Source organism: Triticum aestivum, chromosome 4D (genome assembly GCF_018294505.1).
Source record: "Triticum aestivum cultivar Chinese Spring chromosome 4D, IWGSC CS RefSeq v2.1, whole genome shotgun sequence".
NCBI lineage: Eukaryota > Viridiplantae > Streptophyta > Magnoliopsida > Poales > Poaceae > Triticum > Triticum aestivum.
This window is the reverse complement of record NC_057805.1, coordinates 112,845,059-112,863,899: the sequence shown is the minus strand read 5'-3', so window position 1 is coordinate 112,863,899 and position 18,841 is coordinate 112,845,059. Positions and strand designations below refer to the sequence as shown.

At 42.4% G+C, this 18,841-nt stretch overlaps 1 protein-coding gene across 1 annotated transcript; it reads right to left on the bottom strand.

Moving 5' to 3' along the window:
- Positions 1–391: 391 nt before the first annotated feature.
- On the bottom strand, positions 392–3,886 carry LOC123096606 (DNA-directed RNA polymerase V subunit 5A). The gene is made up of 4 exons (XM_044518367.1): positions 3,478–3,886; positions 3,224–3,400; positions 1,529–1,642; positions 392–776 (listed from the first exon to the last, which is right to left on the bottom strand). The coding sequence occupies exons 1-4, from the start codon at positions 3,817–3,819 to the stop codon at positions 651–653; spliced, it is 759 nt and encodes a 252-aa protein (XP_044374302.1). The 5' UTR covers positions 3,820–3,886; the 3' UTR covers positions 392–650.
- Positions 3,887–18,841: the final 14,955 nt, after the last annotated feature.

Here is an 18,841-nt window from a genome sequence, read left to right as displayed (position 1 = left end):
AGTAGTGCCGTCCGGAATTCAGCTGGAAAGGACTTTAACAGCGCAATGAATTTAAAAGGAACAATGCTTAAGTTTCAACCAGGCGGTAAGAAAACGGCGAGGCAATCCTTAACTTGCGTCGTCTTCATCGATCACCTTGTGGCTTCAGTTCAGCACGGGTTTGGGTCATACGCGGAAGCAACCTGGTGGATGGATTCACGCTTCAAAGACACTAGACGCACACACACGTACAACACCTAGGCTGATTGATTCCACCGTCGCTAGAATTCTGATAGGCGTAAGTACAGTAACAGACATGACCAACATGAGCAAAGCTAAAGTGCACAGCCTGAAGAATCATCCACAAATAGCACCACCAACATGAACGACACTGGCAACGCAACAGCCGCAGTGACAACCTCACAAGCACATTTTGAGCGATTCTCCGCAACACATTTCAGTTTTCAAAGACATGCAGCGACCATGGTACACTGGAAACAAACTTGTGCCAGACTTTCTAAGTAACATCTGAAACTGACTACCAGGTTTTCTAACTACATTGTCGCGAGGCCTAACAGAAGATAACACGGTAGGGCAAGTACATTAGCCATGAGGCAGTTTTGGCTAACAGCTTACAGCAACCTTCATCCCATGGAAACCAAACGGATCCATCAGAAGATACATCTGTATGTCACATGGTCGACGGTGAGCTCGCTGTCATATGTGAATTTCACCACGGTTCCCTTGCCAAGGCCATAGTAGCGCGCAACAGCATCGGTCTCTAGCATGCGAGGCAACTGAAAGATATACAAACAATTTTAGCAAAGTGATGTACACATGGTTTATGGCAAAATGAGGCACCAATACTAGAATAAAATCCAAGCGCAAGAAAGGTAACAACAAATTGGTTTGGCCTTTTGAGGCATGTCAAAAAGAGAATGCAGTACCGCCCTGCAATGACTATTAACCATATCATGGGCAGATAAGCACATTTTGAATTCAAGATTTTGTTTCCCAGCTTGTAAGGAGCTTGAAATATAACTGAAAACAACACGTGGATAGGTGAGGAGAATTTCACATTGCAACTACACAAGTTCTCTTGTCATTTTTAGTGAGAGCGTGGAATACTAAACACCCCAATTCTTTACAAAATAATCAGGAAATATCGAAGGATCATCTGTTTAAAGTTTTAACACCATCAATTTTTGTCTCAATGAAAACTGTAAAATGCTATTTCCGGAACAGACCTTGTCTTAAAGCTAGTGATCTTTCTCATCCGGCAAAACAAAAGGATAAGAAAGAAACTCCAGGATCTGGAGTCAAATATTTCAATGAAATAGTAACATATTTTGACTGCACTTCACTTTAAATGTGCTTGGCTCGTAAGTTAATCATAGTAAATAAATCACACATATTACCCACAAAAGCATTCACTGGATAGTTACCCCAATTGTGAATACATATATCTTTTAGAACACTATCACATAGTCCATCCTAGAAATCAGTAACAAATTTTACAGTACTATCAGCAAATTATAGACAGACATACCTGTGAATCCACCACATTGTACTGCTTCAGGAGCTTCGCTTTTTCTTCTGCAGTCAGCACTTCATGCTTGGGCTTCAGGACATGCTTAGTAATGTTCACCAGTAACTCTGTGATCTACCATAGGAGAGCAGAGCACATAAGTTCGCAAATGTAAACTGTAGAATGTTAAATTGTTAGCATATCGTGTAAAACAGTAAAGCATCAACCATACACGACTTAAGTCACGAAACTATATGAATACAGATTTGAGATTAAGAGCATAACTAGCAGAAACACACATGCTTAATATGCTGAGCAATACAAGTGTACACCACAGGGCCGGCTCTGGGCCTAGGCTGGAGGGGCAACAGCCTAAGGCCCAGGCTGTCCAGGGGGTCCAGCAGGGCAAATAGACTTTTTTTTTGCGAAATAGACATTACTCCCTCCGTTCCTAAATATAAGGTGTATTATGTTGTGCACGTTAACAACGCACAGATTAGAGGGGAATTCGGGACACAAATACCCCTAACTCGCTCGGCAAATACCTGGCATGAGCCACGCATGGCATGCATATCTCCAACAATTCCGGATGGCCATATGGCATGCAACGTTAAAAAAATCAATCACGAACTGTAATTAATTGCCAAGAGGAAGCATACTGGGAACAACTACACCAATAATTAGCTCTAACGTGCCACAGTTGGGAGGCAGGGGTGGAGCAATAATGGAAATCCTGGGGGGAAACATAAAGACACCTTATAATATGGAATTTTAGTGAAAAACAAATACACCTTATATAATGGAACAGAAGGAGTACTTGATACGTTGGCCAGCCGGCAGTCTTGGCCCGTGAAGGAAAGAACGCAGCCTAGTAGGAAAGAAAACGCCATTTCGACAGCCCACGATAAAAATAAACGCGATCGGCAACTGCGGCATGGGCGCACGGCATCATGAGGTTACTTTTCTCGATCTCACCTTCAGCCGCCGTGTGCGAATGTGTGAATGAGCCGGGGGGCGCGTTCCTCCCTCCTCTGGAGCTTCCGACCGTCGTTGATTCCAGTGTGAGGTGATGCCGTGACACCTTTTGATTCAATGGGTTAACGCATGTGGTTTAACTACTCATCTCCTTACGTGCAGAACTTGCTCGCTGCCTATTGGACAAAATGGCGACCACTTGCAGCGAGCGGCAAGAATCGAATCAGAGCAGCACCCCTCAACGTCCAGCTGTGCTTGTTCTTGCTTCCCGCGAGCGAGCCGCGCTCACCAATGCGCTCTCCAGCGAGTGGCGCAGCCTCTGGATGATAATGCCAGCACATGCCTCGTCGCTGCTTTTTCAGAGGTTTCCCTCCCTCGTGGCTTCTTTCCGCCGTAAGAATGTGTGGTTGAAATTTAACTCTTAATACTTTGCAAATGAAAATAGACATGTATATATACCTACATGCACATACATATATATGGCCTTAAGGGCCAAGTCGTCGACTTCGCCCTAGGGCCCTCCAAATTATAGAGCTGGCCCTGGTACACCACTATGGTCAGGATAACACGGAATTAACACTCATGCCACTGTAGTAACAAGTTACCTACCTATCCTAATGGTATGGCATTGTACTTACAAGCTACAACACAAATTGCCATTATCTTTGCTTGCAGAATGTGAATTTTGGAATACAGTGTTCAAATTTAGAACAGGCCACCAACAGATTAGAGGAAACTAACCTGGAATACATCTACTTTGAATTTGAACATCTCCTTGATGGACTCCCTAGCTCTAGATGTTATTTTGCTCTGCAAAATCAGAATCAGGCAAGACAAGTTCTCTTCTTTGATTCGGACATACACCTCCCGGATGGCTGCGATTTTGACGGGCTCAGGTGGGCAGAACACAATTCGCACCTGTGTTAACCACGTTGTTAGAGTGGATCAGCTCCTCCCTCGCAAAAATACGAAAGGGGATTGGGAAAAAGAGGCACCTTGTTGGACTCGTCGGAGGCGAGGGTTGTGGAAAAGGAGAGGCGCTCGATCTCGGGCGTCTCGGACCACCACGCGCGGAACTCCGGGAGGGTGCGGGCGAGCTCGTCCTCCGGTACGCTGTACCCGCGGTCCCGCAGCATCTCCAGCGCCGTGCGGCGCGCCAGGAACAGGCGCTGGCTCTCCACGCCGGCGGCGCAGCCGAGGTCGACCATGGACGAAACGCAGCCGGCGACCTCGGGGGCGTAGTCGACGGCCATTGCCGCGTGGGCGGCGTTGGAGGCGGCGGAGCTCTCCCCTGAGTCCATGGCGAGCGACGATTGCTGAGGGGCGAATTGATTCATTTCTTTCCTTGTGCTCTGGTGGCAGGAAATTGGGGTTTTGGGTGTAGGGAAAAGCAAACGAGCCTTGCGCCCTTGCCACTCTCACCCTCTCCTAGTCACGTGGTGCGTTTTTTCCTTTTCTTTTTCTAGCAATGGGGAGTCCCCCACCTGAATGCAGTAAAAAAAAGGCAAGTCTCTATTTTTAATGAAACAGTTGGTAGTCTCCGCCGATCAATTTTCGTTCCATCTATCATGGGTTTTTTTCATCCCACCTTTGCTGGTTTTTTTTCTAAGATTTTTTTCATCCCCTCCCCCACTTCATCGGTTTATATCTCTACTCCTAATGGACGAGTTGGTTGAATAGTCCCACCACTTTCGTCTGGTTTTTTTTCGTCTCCTCCCCCCACCATCTCTCCCACGTTAAAACCGAATCGCGTCTAATCCTCTTTTCATTTATTCGTGCTTGCTTTGGCAGGTGTCGATCCAATTCAATCATGTAAATATTAGGTAACTAAGAATTCAGAAATAATACCATATACATGAGATCAACTTCCAAACATATCACCTCTTCCATACTTAGCTCCTTTGATCCACAAATTCTACAACATTTTGACTATATGTTGCAAAACTGACGGTAGATACGAATATAAGCGATGCGGCATATCTCTTACTCCTAAAGGAGGAGTTCGTACGTCGATTCGTTTCGTTCGTTCGACACCCCCTTCCACGATCGATCCCTCCTCACGTACGCTATCCCACCCCTCTCTGGTTTGGTAAGGCAATCGATTATCAATTATGATAAAAAAAACCTACGAATAAAAACCGATTCCTTTCTTCCAAGGCTTATGCATAAGAATCAGAACGCAATCCTCTCGCCCGGTTAATCTCGGGAAACTAGGAGTGCGCCTACCCTTAGCACGCTTGAGATGGCGGAGCAATCGGCACCCTCGCCGGCCCTGATTGACGCGGAGAGGAAGGAAGGCCTACGTCACCAAGGGCGCCCGCCTCGCGCTCTCCCATATGCCGAGTGGCTGGGTAGAGAAGGAGTAGGAGGCAAGGGAGGCGCTGGGAGCCTGGTGCAGATCACGCTCAAAGTCGCCGGGAACCAATGCAGCAAGTGACTTGCCAGCTAAGGTGAAACTCCGGCGCGACGGGAGGGGGGGTCGGGATGCAACTACTTTCCAGGCCATGGAGTCGATCGACGGCACCAGGCTACGTGGCCAAGCGCTCCGCCACAACTACACCAGCTTCTTCTGCCTCGGAACCGAGAGGCGCACAAACTACTGGCGCACTGGCATGTCCCCGGCCATCCATCTACTTCCACGACAAGCTTATGATCAGTGTGCCCTCGCTAAGCCTTAATTTGTCACGCCATGTTGCCATGTGCCATCTCTAGGTATCTCACACCGTGCCTTGTTTTCATTGGACTGATTGTTATGCATTGGCAGGGAAACTGGGACAACTCGATCTCACAAGGAGCCATGTCGGTGTGTACGAGAACTTCATGAGCCACATCGGCGCCGGTGTGTTCGGAGCCCGTTAGCGTGGGGCGTGTGCACGTGGTGTTTACACGAGCGACATGATGTTCGAGAAGGTGCTATGGGCCGGATGCACTCAACATGGATAGGGTAGAGCGAGGGCACCTACTGTCGTTCCCCATCAGCATGTTAGAGTTTTGTTGAGGTGACCTACCTACAGACTGACGACTGATGTGGGAGGAAGCCGGCCATACTTCCGGCCATGCATCCTGAATTCCTGACCACTTTAGTCTGTTCTTCTGTCATCTATGTCTGTTCATGAGAATTATATTAGACGTTCTCACAAGCCTGCTAAATATTGTTAGCCGGTGGATACTCAGTTCAAAAATGCATTCCATGTGTTGAAGTAGCATGCCACAAAGAGTGCGCAAGCTCATAAGAGGACCTGGTGTGCTATCTAAAGAATGAAATCCAACTTCAATAAAATACGATGTTGCAACCCAACGGAATCTCCCTATTCTTAGGTGCTTCAAACAACTTGGCTGCTGCAGCTCCTCCTAAAGTTTCTGCTGTTGTTACAAGGATTTTCTTTTATCAGCATACCTGTACACATGCACGTTTACTATATTTGATTTGTTAGTATTGGGTTGTTCTAGATTCACTTTGTCAATATTAAGTTAATCTTGATTGATCTTGACCTCTCAACAAGTGACTTATCTAGCATGCAGAAAGAAACATCCTGCATATGCCAGTTTAATATCCTCGTACAATGATCTATGTTACACTTATTTTTCATGACAGTTGATGATAGACATGTGGACTAACTTAACATGCCTTAGACTTATTATTTTTTCTGCTGTGGTGGCCTATTTTTGTTGCCGTGGCATATGTTTCTTCCACGGGAAACATGTTTCGTTGTCATGGTTGCATTTCTCTGACTCGGCGACTAGTTTCTGCTGCAATTGAGCCTTTTCTTCCACTGTATGGTACGTACTCCCTATGTAAAGAAATATAAGAATGTTTAGATCACTACTTTAGTGATCCAAGCGATCTTATATTTCTTTATGGAGGGAGTAGCCTTTTTCTATCATGACAAACAATTTTGGCTGTTATGTCGAAATTTTATTAGTGTATCTCACGTTGCAATGCATGGGCAATTGTTTACTGTCTGCATCTCTTACTTTTAAACTTGCTGCATATACAATTATACACCATTAGAATCTTTTTCTACAATGTATTTATTTATTCAACATGCTCAGTTATGCTTCTTTCAAAATCCAATTGTAGAATGCAGCAAAGCCATTTAGACCTTCGCTGTAGTATTATTCTTGTCTTATGACTCATGACATATTGATATGTGATCCCATGGCATAGCATATATGGTACCGTGTTTGTCACATCTGGTGGTAGTTCTGATTGTTGTGGTAGATTATGAGATAAGACCAAGCGCTTCTGCAACTCGGTTGCAGATTAGATGGGAACATGAAGACTTGTGTCATGCTATGGAGCATGTTTGATTAAAAGGAGTAAGTCAACTGCAGCTCGATTCTTATATTTTATTTAGATAAAATGTTGTTCCTTACGAATCATGTTTTCTACAAATGCAGCATAGTTGCTTCAATATATTAAGCGGGGACAAAGTTTGTTACAAGAGTTTTACATAGTTGACAGAAGAGACGTTCGTTGGGATACATGGGTAGGGACTTCGTGAAAGGCGGACTCCATTTAATCCTTTCCAGCTGCTTACTGAACACCAAGCCCTATTTGGTATTCTTATTGATTGTTATATAGGTGAAGGAAATCGAGCAAGAAGCTTCCTTTCAACATGGTATGTCAAGGGATGAATATCCGAAGCAAACCACAACAACTTTTCCGTTCTTTTTCATTTCCCGTGGACAAGGAATGTTGGCTGAAATAGATAGGGCAAGGGATGTGGCAGCAGCCATATAAGGTTTTCTCTATGGCACTTCTCTGTTCTCTTTCAGTTTTTTTGGACAACCATGTTGCATCTTATAGATTACCGATCAAGATGTAAATATATCATTTGTTTCTACATTACTAAAATTTGTTGAGAATTGATAAAGTTACATCTGAAGAATTGGAGCAATTATGGCACTGAGTTGCGGAGATAGTAGGTGTAGGACATGTAATAATGGTCAAAATTCATGCACTAAATTCTGGACAGGAAAGCATCAGGCCTTCTTTGTAATTGCAACTGATTGCTTCTTCAGTAAATGCCAAAATAAGCTGCACCTTTGTGGTGTTCAGAAATTAAGATAATTTCAGGTTAGTAGTCTTTGGCAATCAGATTGAACAAGTGACATTATAGAATTACGCTACCACTTAGGATTTGCATCATTTATTATCTTATCAGGAAACTAATTATAGTGTCAAATGTCACCCTTTGTACTTCCATTGTCTCAATGTCTCCTCATAGGTATGCTGCTAAGCTAGCATTGGTGGAGTGGATCAACATGGCTTTTGCAGCATTGACCTGCTAGGAGTGCCTTAAAGGTATGAAACTTAAGGGTCCTGATAGATTTTAATTTTGTAGTGGCCTCATTGTGCTAGAATTAGTGAACTGCTAGCATCTGTTGCATGTGAATGTGAGATTTGTTTCTCTATCCTGTAGGTGCTTCAAGAAAATTTGAACAGATCTCATCCACGCCGATCATTTCAGGTTGATCAATTTTGTTTATGTTGTGATTGTGGTAAATATTCCTTCCCGTTGGCCACGTATCTCACTTGTGTTGGTCCCTAGAATAAGTTAATGTTTAGGTTCCAAATTTTCGATGTGCTATCAATGGACTTTACATGGCTTCTCGCAAAATAAAAAATAAAATAGACTCATATGGCTCGAGTTAGTTTGCTTGGGAGGATTCTATCATAGATTATAATAGCCAGTGGATACCACGAAAACACTAGGTTAAAAGCATACTGCATTAGAAGAAAAATATTTACATAGGCTATCTAATGTTAGAGATCCATGCCTCTAATTATTTGTATTCATGTATTCTGGCTCTATGGATACCAGGAGCATTAGTTATTTTAAAGTACTGGATTTATAAACTTTTATCTAGATATTGCATATGCAAATATCAACTAATTATAAATGCCATTCATGATCGTGAACAATCTTACCAGATGACTATTTTCATGGCCTTCAGAGAAGTGATATCCTAGAAGTTGAGCGCAACTGGAGGGGCCAGTCCTTTTGAGCCAAGAAAAGTAGATGTCGCATGTCCAAGCTATGAATAGTAGATGGGAAAGGGTTGAAATATTTTATGTTGCCATGGTTCCTAAATGGTAGGATGTATTGTATGTGTTTTGTTGCAGTACTTGCTAAATGGTGCAGTAACCTGTATTGTTTCAAGTGCCTAATTTCATGTGTAATAATTTGCCAGGGAGTTGCATAATGCATTCAAGTTTCTTGTACCATCTTGGAACAAGGGAACAAAATCTTACATGTGATGTATTTAATTAATGGATAATAACAATGGGCATGCTTACATGAGATGATTGGTCTTAATAAGCATTAAAAGGCATCCATGAACCATCTATCATTTCTAACGTGATACACAATAAAGAGTTCTATGTTTTTTTTACCATTTTCTTTATTTATTTTTCATTAGATCTGATACTATATGTTATTTAATTGCAATTTTCTCTCGAAATACATTGCAAGTGAAGTGGATTTAAATTGTATTTTACGTTATTGGCTATCTTTCCTATACATGTGTAATTTGATATGCAATCAGTGACAACCAACCCGCAATGAATAGGAAGGTATAGCGCTGCTATGGATAACCAGTATCGAATACTGGATAATATCAACAAAAGAACGTTCTCAATTTTTGAGGCCCGTGGCAACGCACGGGCACTCTACTAGTTTGCCCTAGGGCGTGAGGAAAGATATTGGCACAATGACATGGCGTCGACCTTCTGGTTTTTTCCTCTAAATCTAGCATTTTAGAGTCTGCAGTCATGTACAATGCTCTGAATGGTTACATGTGTGGAATGGCTTCGCTAGTCGCTACGGAACACCGACGAGTGTTTGGAGTCCTCTTACAGAGAACGGAGAGAGTAACCGATGGCCAAATATTGCTGTCGAGATTGAGTGGAATTGTAATCTCCCAAATATCGTTTATGGAGGCGGGCGTGGTGAGCTGTAGAGCGGACCAAACTTGCATGGACTCAGGGCAGGTGAGGAAGATGTGCGCAGCGGCCTCCAAGGGTTCACGACACCTGGTACAAATGATGTCGGGGACGATGATCTTGCGGAAGAGGTTTGCTTTGGAGTTGAGGCGGTCCTTGAAGAGTAGCCAGTCGAAGACCTTGACCCTAATGGGGACGCGTGAACCCAAATGAGGAGGGTGTTGGTGTCGTAGTCGGGCAGTCCAATAAGGAGATGGTAGGAATTCTTGGTGGAGAATGGAAGTCCATGAGAGAGGTATCTGTCGTCGGTGAAATCCTGCAACAAAGACAACACAAACAACAAGCTCAGCAGAAACAACCGTGGTAGGGAGATTTCACAGGTTAGTTAGCAATCAGTTTTGCTAGACTTGCAAAACTAAAGTGGTGGGATTGGTGGAGTGTGAGTATAGGTGGGGGAGGCTAGGATGGATGGGTAGGTGGTGGATCCACCTACCATGACAAAAGAAGGTGGATTGACCATTGTTTGTGAAGGCAAAAGAATATATTTTATAGGGGGGGAGAGAGTTGTGTTTACAACCTTCCAAAAGGAGGGATTGGAGCAGCGGCAATGACACCAATAAACCCACGGGAGGTCCAGGATTTGTAGTAGTTTGAAAGTGGATTTCTTTCTTTTTCTGCTTCTTTTGCATGTATAAATTTTGATAAAACATCCATCCGTAAAAAGGGCAATTTCCAACTTTGTAAAATGGTAGAAGGATCCAAGGCACGTAACTCTAAGAGAACCAAGCAATCATGTGAGGGGTGAGGGAGTTCTGAATTAGGGGGTCCTCGGGTGTCTGGGCTATTTGATATGGGCTAGACTAATGGGCCGTGAAGATACAAGCAGAAGACTTTCCCCCGTGTCCGGGTAGGACTCCTATATGCGTGGAAGGCAAGTTTGGTGTCCGGATATGTTATTTCCTTCCTTCACAAACTGACTTTGTACACCCCTAAACCTCTCCGGTGTGTATATAAACCGGAGGGTTTAGTTCGTAGAGGCTATCAGAATTCTCATAGGCTAGACAGTTAGGGTTTAGCCATTACGATCTCGAGGTAGATCAACTCTTGTAAACCCTATACTCATCAAATACAATCAAGCAGGACATAGGGTTTTGCCTCCATTAAGAGGGCCCGAACCTGGGTAAACATTGTGTCCCACTTGTCCCTTGTTACCATCAATCCTCGGACGCACAGTTCGGGACCCCCTACCCGAGATTTGCCGGTTTTGACACCGACATTGGTGCTTTCATTTAGAGTTCCATTGTGTTGTCGATAGAAGGATCGATGGCTCGCCTTGTCATCAATAATGATATCACTTCGGGAAGGAACCTAGCTTCTGGACATGTCCTCCAGCTCGGCGGTTTCACCGTGGGCACCCACACGGCCTTTAAGCCGACGGCGCCCCCCGCGATCCCTAAACATCCCCTCCGCATCAGCCTCAAACACTCCAAAAAGATGGATCCGACGGACGTCTCATCCTTGAACGAGCTGCTAGATCGCACCGCCGCCCTGGGGCATGCAACGGATTATGATCGGATCGGGCTCAAGCCCGATCAGAGGGAAATCAACTCCCCGCCGATCACCCCAGCGCTCTCCATGACGAGGAGGGAGTAGTTCACCCTCGGGGCTAAGGGTATGTACCAGTAGCTATGTGTTTGATCTCTCTCTCTCTCTCTCTCTCTCTCTCTCTCTCTCTCTTTCTCTCTCTTTCTCTCTCTCTCTCTCTCTCGTGTTCTTGATTTGGCACGATCTTGATGTACCGCGAGCTTTGCTATTATAGTTAGATCTTATGATGTTTCTCCCCCTCTACCTTCTTGTAATGGATTGAGTTTTCCCTTTGAAGTTATCTTATCGGATTGGGACTTTAAGAATTTGAGAACACTTGATGTATGTCTTGCATGTGCTTATCTGTGGTGACAATGGGATATTCACGTGATCTACTTGATGTAGGTTTTGGTGATCAACTTGCGGGTTCAGTGACCTTGTGAACTTATGGATAGGGGTTGGCACACGTTTTCGTCTTGACTCTCTGGTAGAAACTTAGGGGCACTCTTTGAAGTTCTTTGTGTTGGTTTGAATGGACGAATGTGAGATTGTGTGATGCATATCGTATAAGCAAACCCGCGGATACTTGTGGTGACATTGGAGTATCTAGGTGACATTAGGGTTTTGGTTGATGTGTGTATAAGGTGTTATTTTAGTACGAACTCTAGGGCTGTTTGTGACACTTATAGGAATAGCCCAATAGATCAATCAGAAAGAATAACTTTGAGGTGGTTTCGTACCCTACAATAATCGCTTAGTTTATTCTCCGCTATTAGTGACTTTGGAGTGACTCTTTGTTGCATGTTGAGGGATTGTTATATGATCTAATTATGTTATCATTGTTGAGAGAACTTGCACTAGTGAAAGTATGAACCCTAGGCCTTGTTTCGAAGCATTGCAATACCGTTTTCTCTCACTTTTGTTACTTGCTACCTTGCTGTTTTTATATTTTCAAATTACAAAAACCTATATCTACTATCCATATTGCACTTGTATCACCATCTCTTCGCCGAACTAGTGCACCTATACAATTTACCATTGTATTGGGTGTGTTGGGGACACAAGAGACTCTTTGTTATTTGGTTGCAGGGTTGTTTGAGAGAGACCATCTTCATCCTACGCCTCCCACGGATTGATAAACCTTAGGTCATCCACTTGAGGGAAATTTGCTACTATGCTGCAAAACTCTGTGCTTGGAGGCCCAACACGAGTCTACAAGAAGAAGGTTGCCGGGGAGGTTAGTGCTTGAAGGAATATCTTTAGATCTTGCAATCGAATCTTTTAGTTTCTTGTTTTATCACTAGTTTAGTTTATAAAATAAAAGTACAAAAAAAATTGAATTGAGGTTGCCTCATATGCTTCATCTTTTTAATATCTTTCGTGAAAATGATGGCAAGGAAAATTGTGCTCAAGTATTAGAGGAAGAAGTCTATAAAATGTTTGGCACTAAATCTTTGAATGATGAGCATGATTGCAATGTTGTTAGTGTGAATTCTTTGAATATCCATGATGCTAATGATATGCAAAGCTACAAGCTTGGGGATGCTAAGTTTGATGAATATGATATTTTTAGTCCCCCATGTTTGGATGAGCAAATTTATTATGACGATAGCATGCCTCCTATTTATGATGATTATGTTGATGAAAGTGGGTTTGGAAGAGTGTCAACTTTAGTTAATGATCCCACTATTTTGGAGGGTGTTGAATCTTATAATATTTATGAAAGTGGATTTGGAGAGGTCATGACTTTATTTAGTGATGAATCCACTATTTCGGAAGAGGTTCTAATTGATTATGAGAACAAAGTTTCTATCTATGATGATTATTGTGATGACATGTATGCTATAAAGAATAATGATAACCATGAAATTTGTCATCATGATTTTAATTTCAATTGGATTATGCCTCACATGATAGTTATTTTGCTGAGTTTGCTCCCACTACTATTCATGAGAATAAATTTGCTTATGTGGAGAGTAATAAAAATTCTATGCTTATGTATCATGAAAAGAATGCTTTATGTGATGGTTATATTGTTGAATTCATTCATGATGCTACTGAAAATTACTATGAGGGAGGAATATATTCTTGTAGGAATTGCAATAATATCAAGTTTCCTCTTTATGTGTTGAAAATCTTGAAGTTATGCTTGTTTTACCTTCCTATGCTAGTTGATTCTTGCTCCCATAAGTTGTTTGGTCAAAAAAAATCCCTGTGCATAGGAAGTGGGTTAGACTTAAATGTGCTAGTCATATTCTTCATGATGCTCTCTTTATGTTTCAATTCTTATCTTCTATGTGAGCATCATTGAAATCATCATGCCTAGCTAAAAAGGCATTAAAGAAAAGCGCTTGTTGGGAGACAACCCAATATTTATACCTACTGTTTTGATGTGTTCACATGATTATGATACTGTAGTAATCATGTTTTATAGCTTCTTTTTCAATAAAGTGCCAAGTAAGACCTTTGGGATGGCTTATGGTAATAGTTGATTTGATCTTGCTGAAAAACAGAAACTTTTGCGCTCATGAAAACAATTCTCATTTTTAACAGAAGAGTGATTTTTAGTTGATTATTTTTGTAGAAGATTAATAGACAAATTTCCTAGGACTTCCTAATTTATCAGGATTTTTAGAGTTACAGAAGTATTCAAAATATCCAGATCATTACAGACTGTCCTGTTTTTGACAGATTCTGTTTTTAACGCATAGTTTGCTTGTTTTAGTGTTTCCATAGCTTATATTAAGTAATATAAATGGTGGAAATGATATAGTAAAGTAGTCATTATGTGGAAACAATTATGAATCTTGTCTTGGCAGTACCAAAGTTAATGATTTGTCTTTATCATACATTTCTTCCTCAACAACTATCGGCCAGATTTGGTAGAACCTAAGTTTTTGCTTCTTCACATGATATGTGATATCCTTGCAATGTCATTTTATTTTGTTTTGCTTGCTGTTTGAATAAAGTACTTAAGATCTGAAGTTTTATTTATGAGAAGAAGTCTTCACGTAGTTACATAATTATTCAACTACTCATTGTGCTTCACTTATATCTTTTGGAGTAGTTTGTCGTTTGCTCTAGTGCTTCACTTATATTTTTTTAGAGCACGACAGTGGTTTTATTTTGAAGAAATTGTTGAACTCTCATGCTTCACTTATATCATTTTGAGAGTCTTTAAGCATGGTAATTTGCTTTGGTTATAAATTTAGTCCTAATATGATAGGCATCCAAGAGGGATATAATAAAAACTTTCATATAAAGTGCATTGAATACTATGAGAAGTTTGATTCCTTATGATTGTTTTGAGATATAAAGATGGTGATATTAGAGTCATGCTAGTGAGTAATTGTGGATTGTAGAAATACTTGTGTTAAAGTTTCTGATTCTCGTAGCATGCACGTATGGTGAACCGTTATGTGATGAAGTCGGAGCATGATTTATTTATTGATTGTCTTCCTTATGAGTGGCGGTCGAGGACGAGCAATGGTCTTTTCCTACCAATATATCCCCCTAGGAGCATGCGCGTAGTACTTTGTTTCGATAACTAATGGATTTTTGCAATAAGTATGTGAGTTATTTATGACTAATGTTGAGTCCATGGATTATACGCACTCTCACCCTTCCACCATTGCTAGCCTCTCTTGTGCTGCGCAACTTTCGCCGGTGCCATACACCCACCTATTACCTTCCTCAAAACAGACACCATACCTACCTATTATGGCATTTCCATAGCCATTCCGAGATATATTGCCATGCAACTTTCCACCGTTCCGTTTATTATGACACGTTCCATCATTGTCATATTGCTTTGCATGATCATGTAGTTGACATTGTATTTGTGGCAAAGCCACCGTTCATAATTCTTTCATACATGTCACTCTTGATTCATTGCACATCCCGGTACACCGCCAGAGGCATTCCTATAGAGTCATATATTTGTTCTAGTATCGAGTTGTAATTCTTGAGTTGTAAGTAAAAAAAAAGTGTGATGATCATCATTATTAGAGCATTGTCCCAGTGAGGAAAGGATGATGGAGACTATGATTCCCCCCACAAGTCGGGATGAGACTCCGGACGAAAAATAAAAATAAAATAAAAAAAGAGGCCAAAAAAGAGAGGGCCCAACAAAAAAACAAAAAAATAGAGAAAAAGAGAGAAGGGGCAATGCTACTATCCTTTTACCACACTTGTGCTTCAAAGTAGCACAATGATCTTCATGATAGAGAGTCTCCTATATTGTCACTTTCATATACTAGTGGGAATCTTTCATTATAGAACTTGGCTTGTATATTCCAACGATGCGCTTCCTCAAATTTCCCTAGGTCTTCATGAGCAAGCAAGTTGGATGCACACCCACTTAGTTTTCTTTTTGAGCTTTCATACACTTATAGCTCTAGTGCATCCGTTGCATGGCAATCCATACTCACTCACATTGATATCTATTGATGGACATCTCCATAGCCCGTTGATAGCCTAGTTTGTGTGAGACTATCTCCTTCTTTTTGTGTTCTCCACAACCACCTTCTATTCCACATATAATGCTATGTCCATGGCTCACGCTCATGTATTGTGTGAATTTGAAAAGGTTTGAGAACATCAAAAGTATGAAACAATTGCTTGGCTTTCCATCGGGGTTGTGCATGATTTGAATATTTTGTGTGATGAAGATGGAGCATAGCCAGACTATATGATTTTGTAGGGATAAGCTTTCTTTGGCCATGTTATTTTGAGAAGACATAATTGCTTTGTTAGTATGCTTGAAGTATTATTGTTTGTATGTCAGTATTAAACTTTTGTTTTGAATCATACGGATCTGAATATTCTTGCCACAATAAAGAAAATTACATGGATAAATATGTTAGGTAGCATTCCACATCAAAAATTCTGCTTTTATCATTTACCTACTCGAGGACGAGCAGGAATTAAGCTTGGGGATGCTTGATACATCTCCAACGTATCTATAATTTTTGATTGCTCCATGCTATTATATTATCTATCTTGGATGTTTTATATGCATTTATATGCTATTTTATATGATTTTTGGGACTAACCTATTAACCTAGAGCCCAGTGCCACTTTCTATTTTTTCCTTGTTTTTGAGTTTCGCAAGAAAGGAATATCAAACGGAGTCCAATTGACCTGAAACTTCACAACGATTGTTTTTGGACCAGAAGAAGCCCCCAAAGCAAAATAGTTGGGCCAGAAGAGCCACGAGGCCTCCACAAGGGTGGAGGGCGCGCCCTACCCCCCCGGCGCGCCCTCCGACCTTGTGGGCCCCTCGTGGACTCCCCTGACTTGTTCTTGACGCCAACACCTCTTATATATCCCCAAACCTCCAGAGCAGAACCTAGATCGGGAGTTCCGCCGCCGCAAGCCTCTGTAGCCACGAAAAACCAATCGGGACCATATTCCGGCACCCTGTCGGAGGGGGAAATCATCACCAGTAGCCATCTTCATCATTCCAGCGCTCTCCATGATGAGGATGGAGTAGTTCACCCTCAGGGATGAGGGTATGTACCAGTAGCTGTGTGTTTGATCTCTCTCTCTCTCTCTCTCTCTCTCTCTCTCTCGTGTTCTTGATTTGGCACGATCTTGATGTACCGCGAGCTTTGCTATTATAGTTGGATCTTATGATGTTTCTCCCCCTTTACCTTCTTGTAATGGATTGAGTTTTCCCTTTGAACTTATCTTATCGGATTGAGTCTTTAAGGATTTGGGAACACTTGATGTATGTCTTGCATGTGCTTATCTGTGGTGACAATGGGATATTCACGTGATCTACTTGATGTATGTTTTGGTGATCAACTTGCAGGTTCAGTGACCTTGTGAACTTATGCATAGGGGTTGGCACACGTTTTCGTCTTGACTCTCCGGTAGAAACTTTGGGGCACTCTTTGAATTTCTTTGTGTTGGTTTGAATAGATGAATCTGAGATTGTGCGATGCATATCGTATAATCAAACCCGCGGATACTTGTGGTGACATTGGAGTATGTAGGTGACATTAGGGTTTTGGTTGATGTGTGTCTTAAGGTGTTATTTTAGTACGAACTCTAGGGCTGTTTGTGACACTTATAGGAATAGCCCAATAGATCGATCAGAAAGAATAACTTTGAGGTGGTTTCGTACCCTAAAAAAATCTCTTCGTTTATTCTCCGCTATTAGTCACTTTGGAGTGACTCTTTGTTGCATGTTGACGGATTGTTATATGATCTAATTATGTTATCATTGTTGAGAGAATTTGCACTAGTGAAAATATGAACCCTAGGCCTTGTTTCGAAGCATTTCAATACCATTTTCGCTCACTTTTGTTACTTGCTACCTTGCTGTTTTTATATTTTCACATTACAAAAACCTATATCTACCATCCATATTGCACTTGTATCACCATCTCTTTGCCGAACTAGTGCACCTATACAATTTACCATTGTATTGGGTGTGTTGGGGACACAAGAGACTCTTTGTTATTTGGTTGCAGGGTTGTTTGAGAGAGACCATCTTCATCCTACGCCTCCCACGGATTGATAAACCTTAGGTCATCAATTGAGGGAAATTTGCTATTGTCCTACAAAACTCTGCGCTTGGAGGCCCAACACGAGTCTACAAGAAGAAGGTTGCATAGTAGACATCATTCCCCTAAGTTAAAAACCAGTTATGTTTGGATCTCCGAGCCCCTCGAGCCAGACACCCTCCCTCGGGATGAGACTTCACGTCCTCTGAACTCAGGGTCGGACATAGGGCCCGGAAAACACTTGGATCTTCCCGGACCCAAACTGGTGACCTCGGAGATTTTTCAAGCTCCGGCTTCAATCATGGGCCAGGATTCGTGTTTTAGCCCACCCACCCACCACAATCAATACTCTCCAAGTAATTTAGGCCCTCCAGACATATGTGACCTAATGTATGTATGGCAGCAACCTCTGGAAACGGTCCATCACTTCTGGGCCAGATTCCCCCTTGTTAAAAACAAGATTAAAGATTGCCGCGATGGCGATGCGGTTTTGGTTTTTTATCATAATTATACGGACAAGGGAATTCTGAACGCCCTCAACCGCCGCCGCGTATAAAACTTTACTGAATTATCACACTTAGTACAGAAGTACTGCGCGATGGAAAGCACATGGAAGGCCCAGAAGGCCCGGTTGGAACCCGTTGCCTTTAAGCAGTACACCACACGGGAAAAACGGATACACCCTTACGAGGGATCCGATCATAAGCCCATCGGCAAGAAAAACAAACCCTTTACGGGATATAGAACAGTTCTTGATGAACTCCTCGACACACCCTGTCAGATACATGCGATGCCGAGCACCGAACCAACTCACAGCCTTTGGGCATGTTGGGTACTCCGGCAAGTGGCTAAAAGCGGTGAGGCTATCCTCACCAACGCAACTCCAGAGAAGCATTCTCCAGAGGATGACGATCTTAACGTCTTTACGGTCTTCGAGACCTTTTCTTCAAATAATCGACGCAAAAGGGCGCTCTGCGACCTCGCCGAAATCAACCAAGTAACCGCAATGAGCCCTTCACTGCAAAAAAAGACACATCCGTGACATTTTGGGCCGAATTTTTTTTTCTGTCATACTTATGACACTTCTATGACGATAATTGTGACAAAACCCGGTATCATGATAGATGTGGTGGGCTCCTACTTCTATGACAAAAAATCATGACAGAAAATGGCTTTTCGTCCTGGGCGGGCCGGAGACTCAGCTGCATGACATTCTTTGGGCCGTCCATGACGGAAAAACCGTGGTAGAAGCGAGGGCGAGGAAAATTTTGGGGAGTTCCCGGTTACGGTGGGTGGTCGGGGGCCGAGCGATGC

Bases quoted from the DNA above. Each gene is read 5' to 3' on its own strand.
- LOC123096606 (XM_044518367.1), bottom strand. From the start codon at position 3,819: ATGAATCAATTCGCCCCTCAGCAATCGTCGCTCGCCATGGACTCAGGG. The intron at 1,643-3,223 runs GTTAGTTTCCTC...CTCCTATGGTAG, and splicing joins TCAAAGTAGATGTATTCCAG to ATCACAGAGTTACTGGTGAA. The intron at 777-1,528 runs GTATGTCTGTCT...TATATCTTTCAG, and splicing joins ACAATGTGGTGGATTCACAG to TTGCCTCGCATGCTAGAGAC.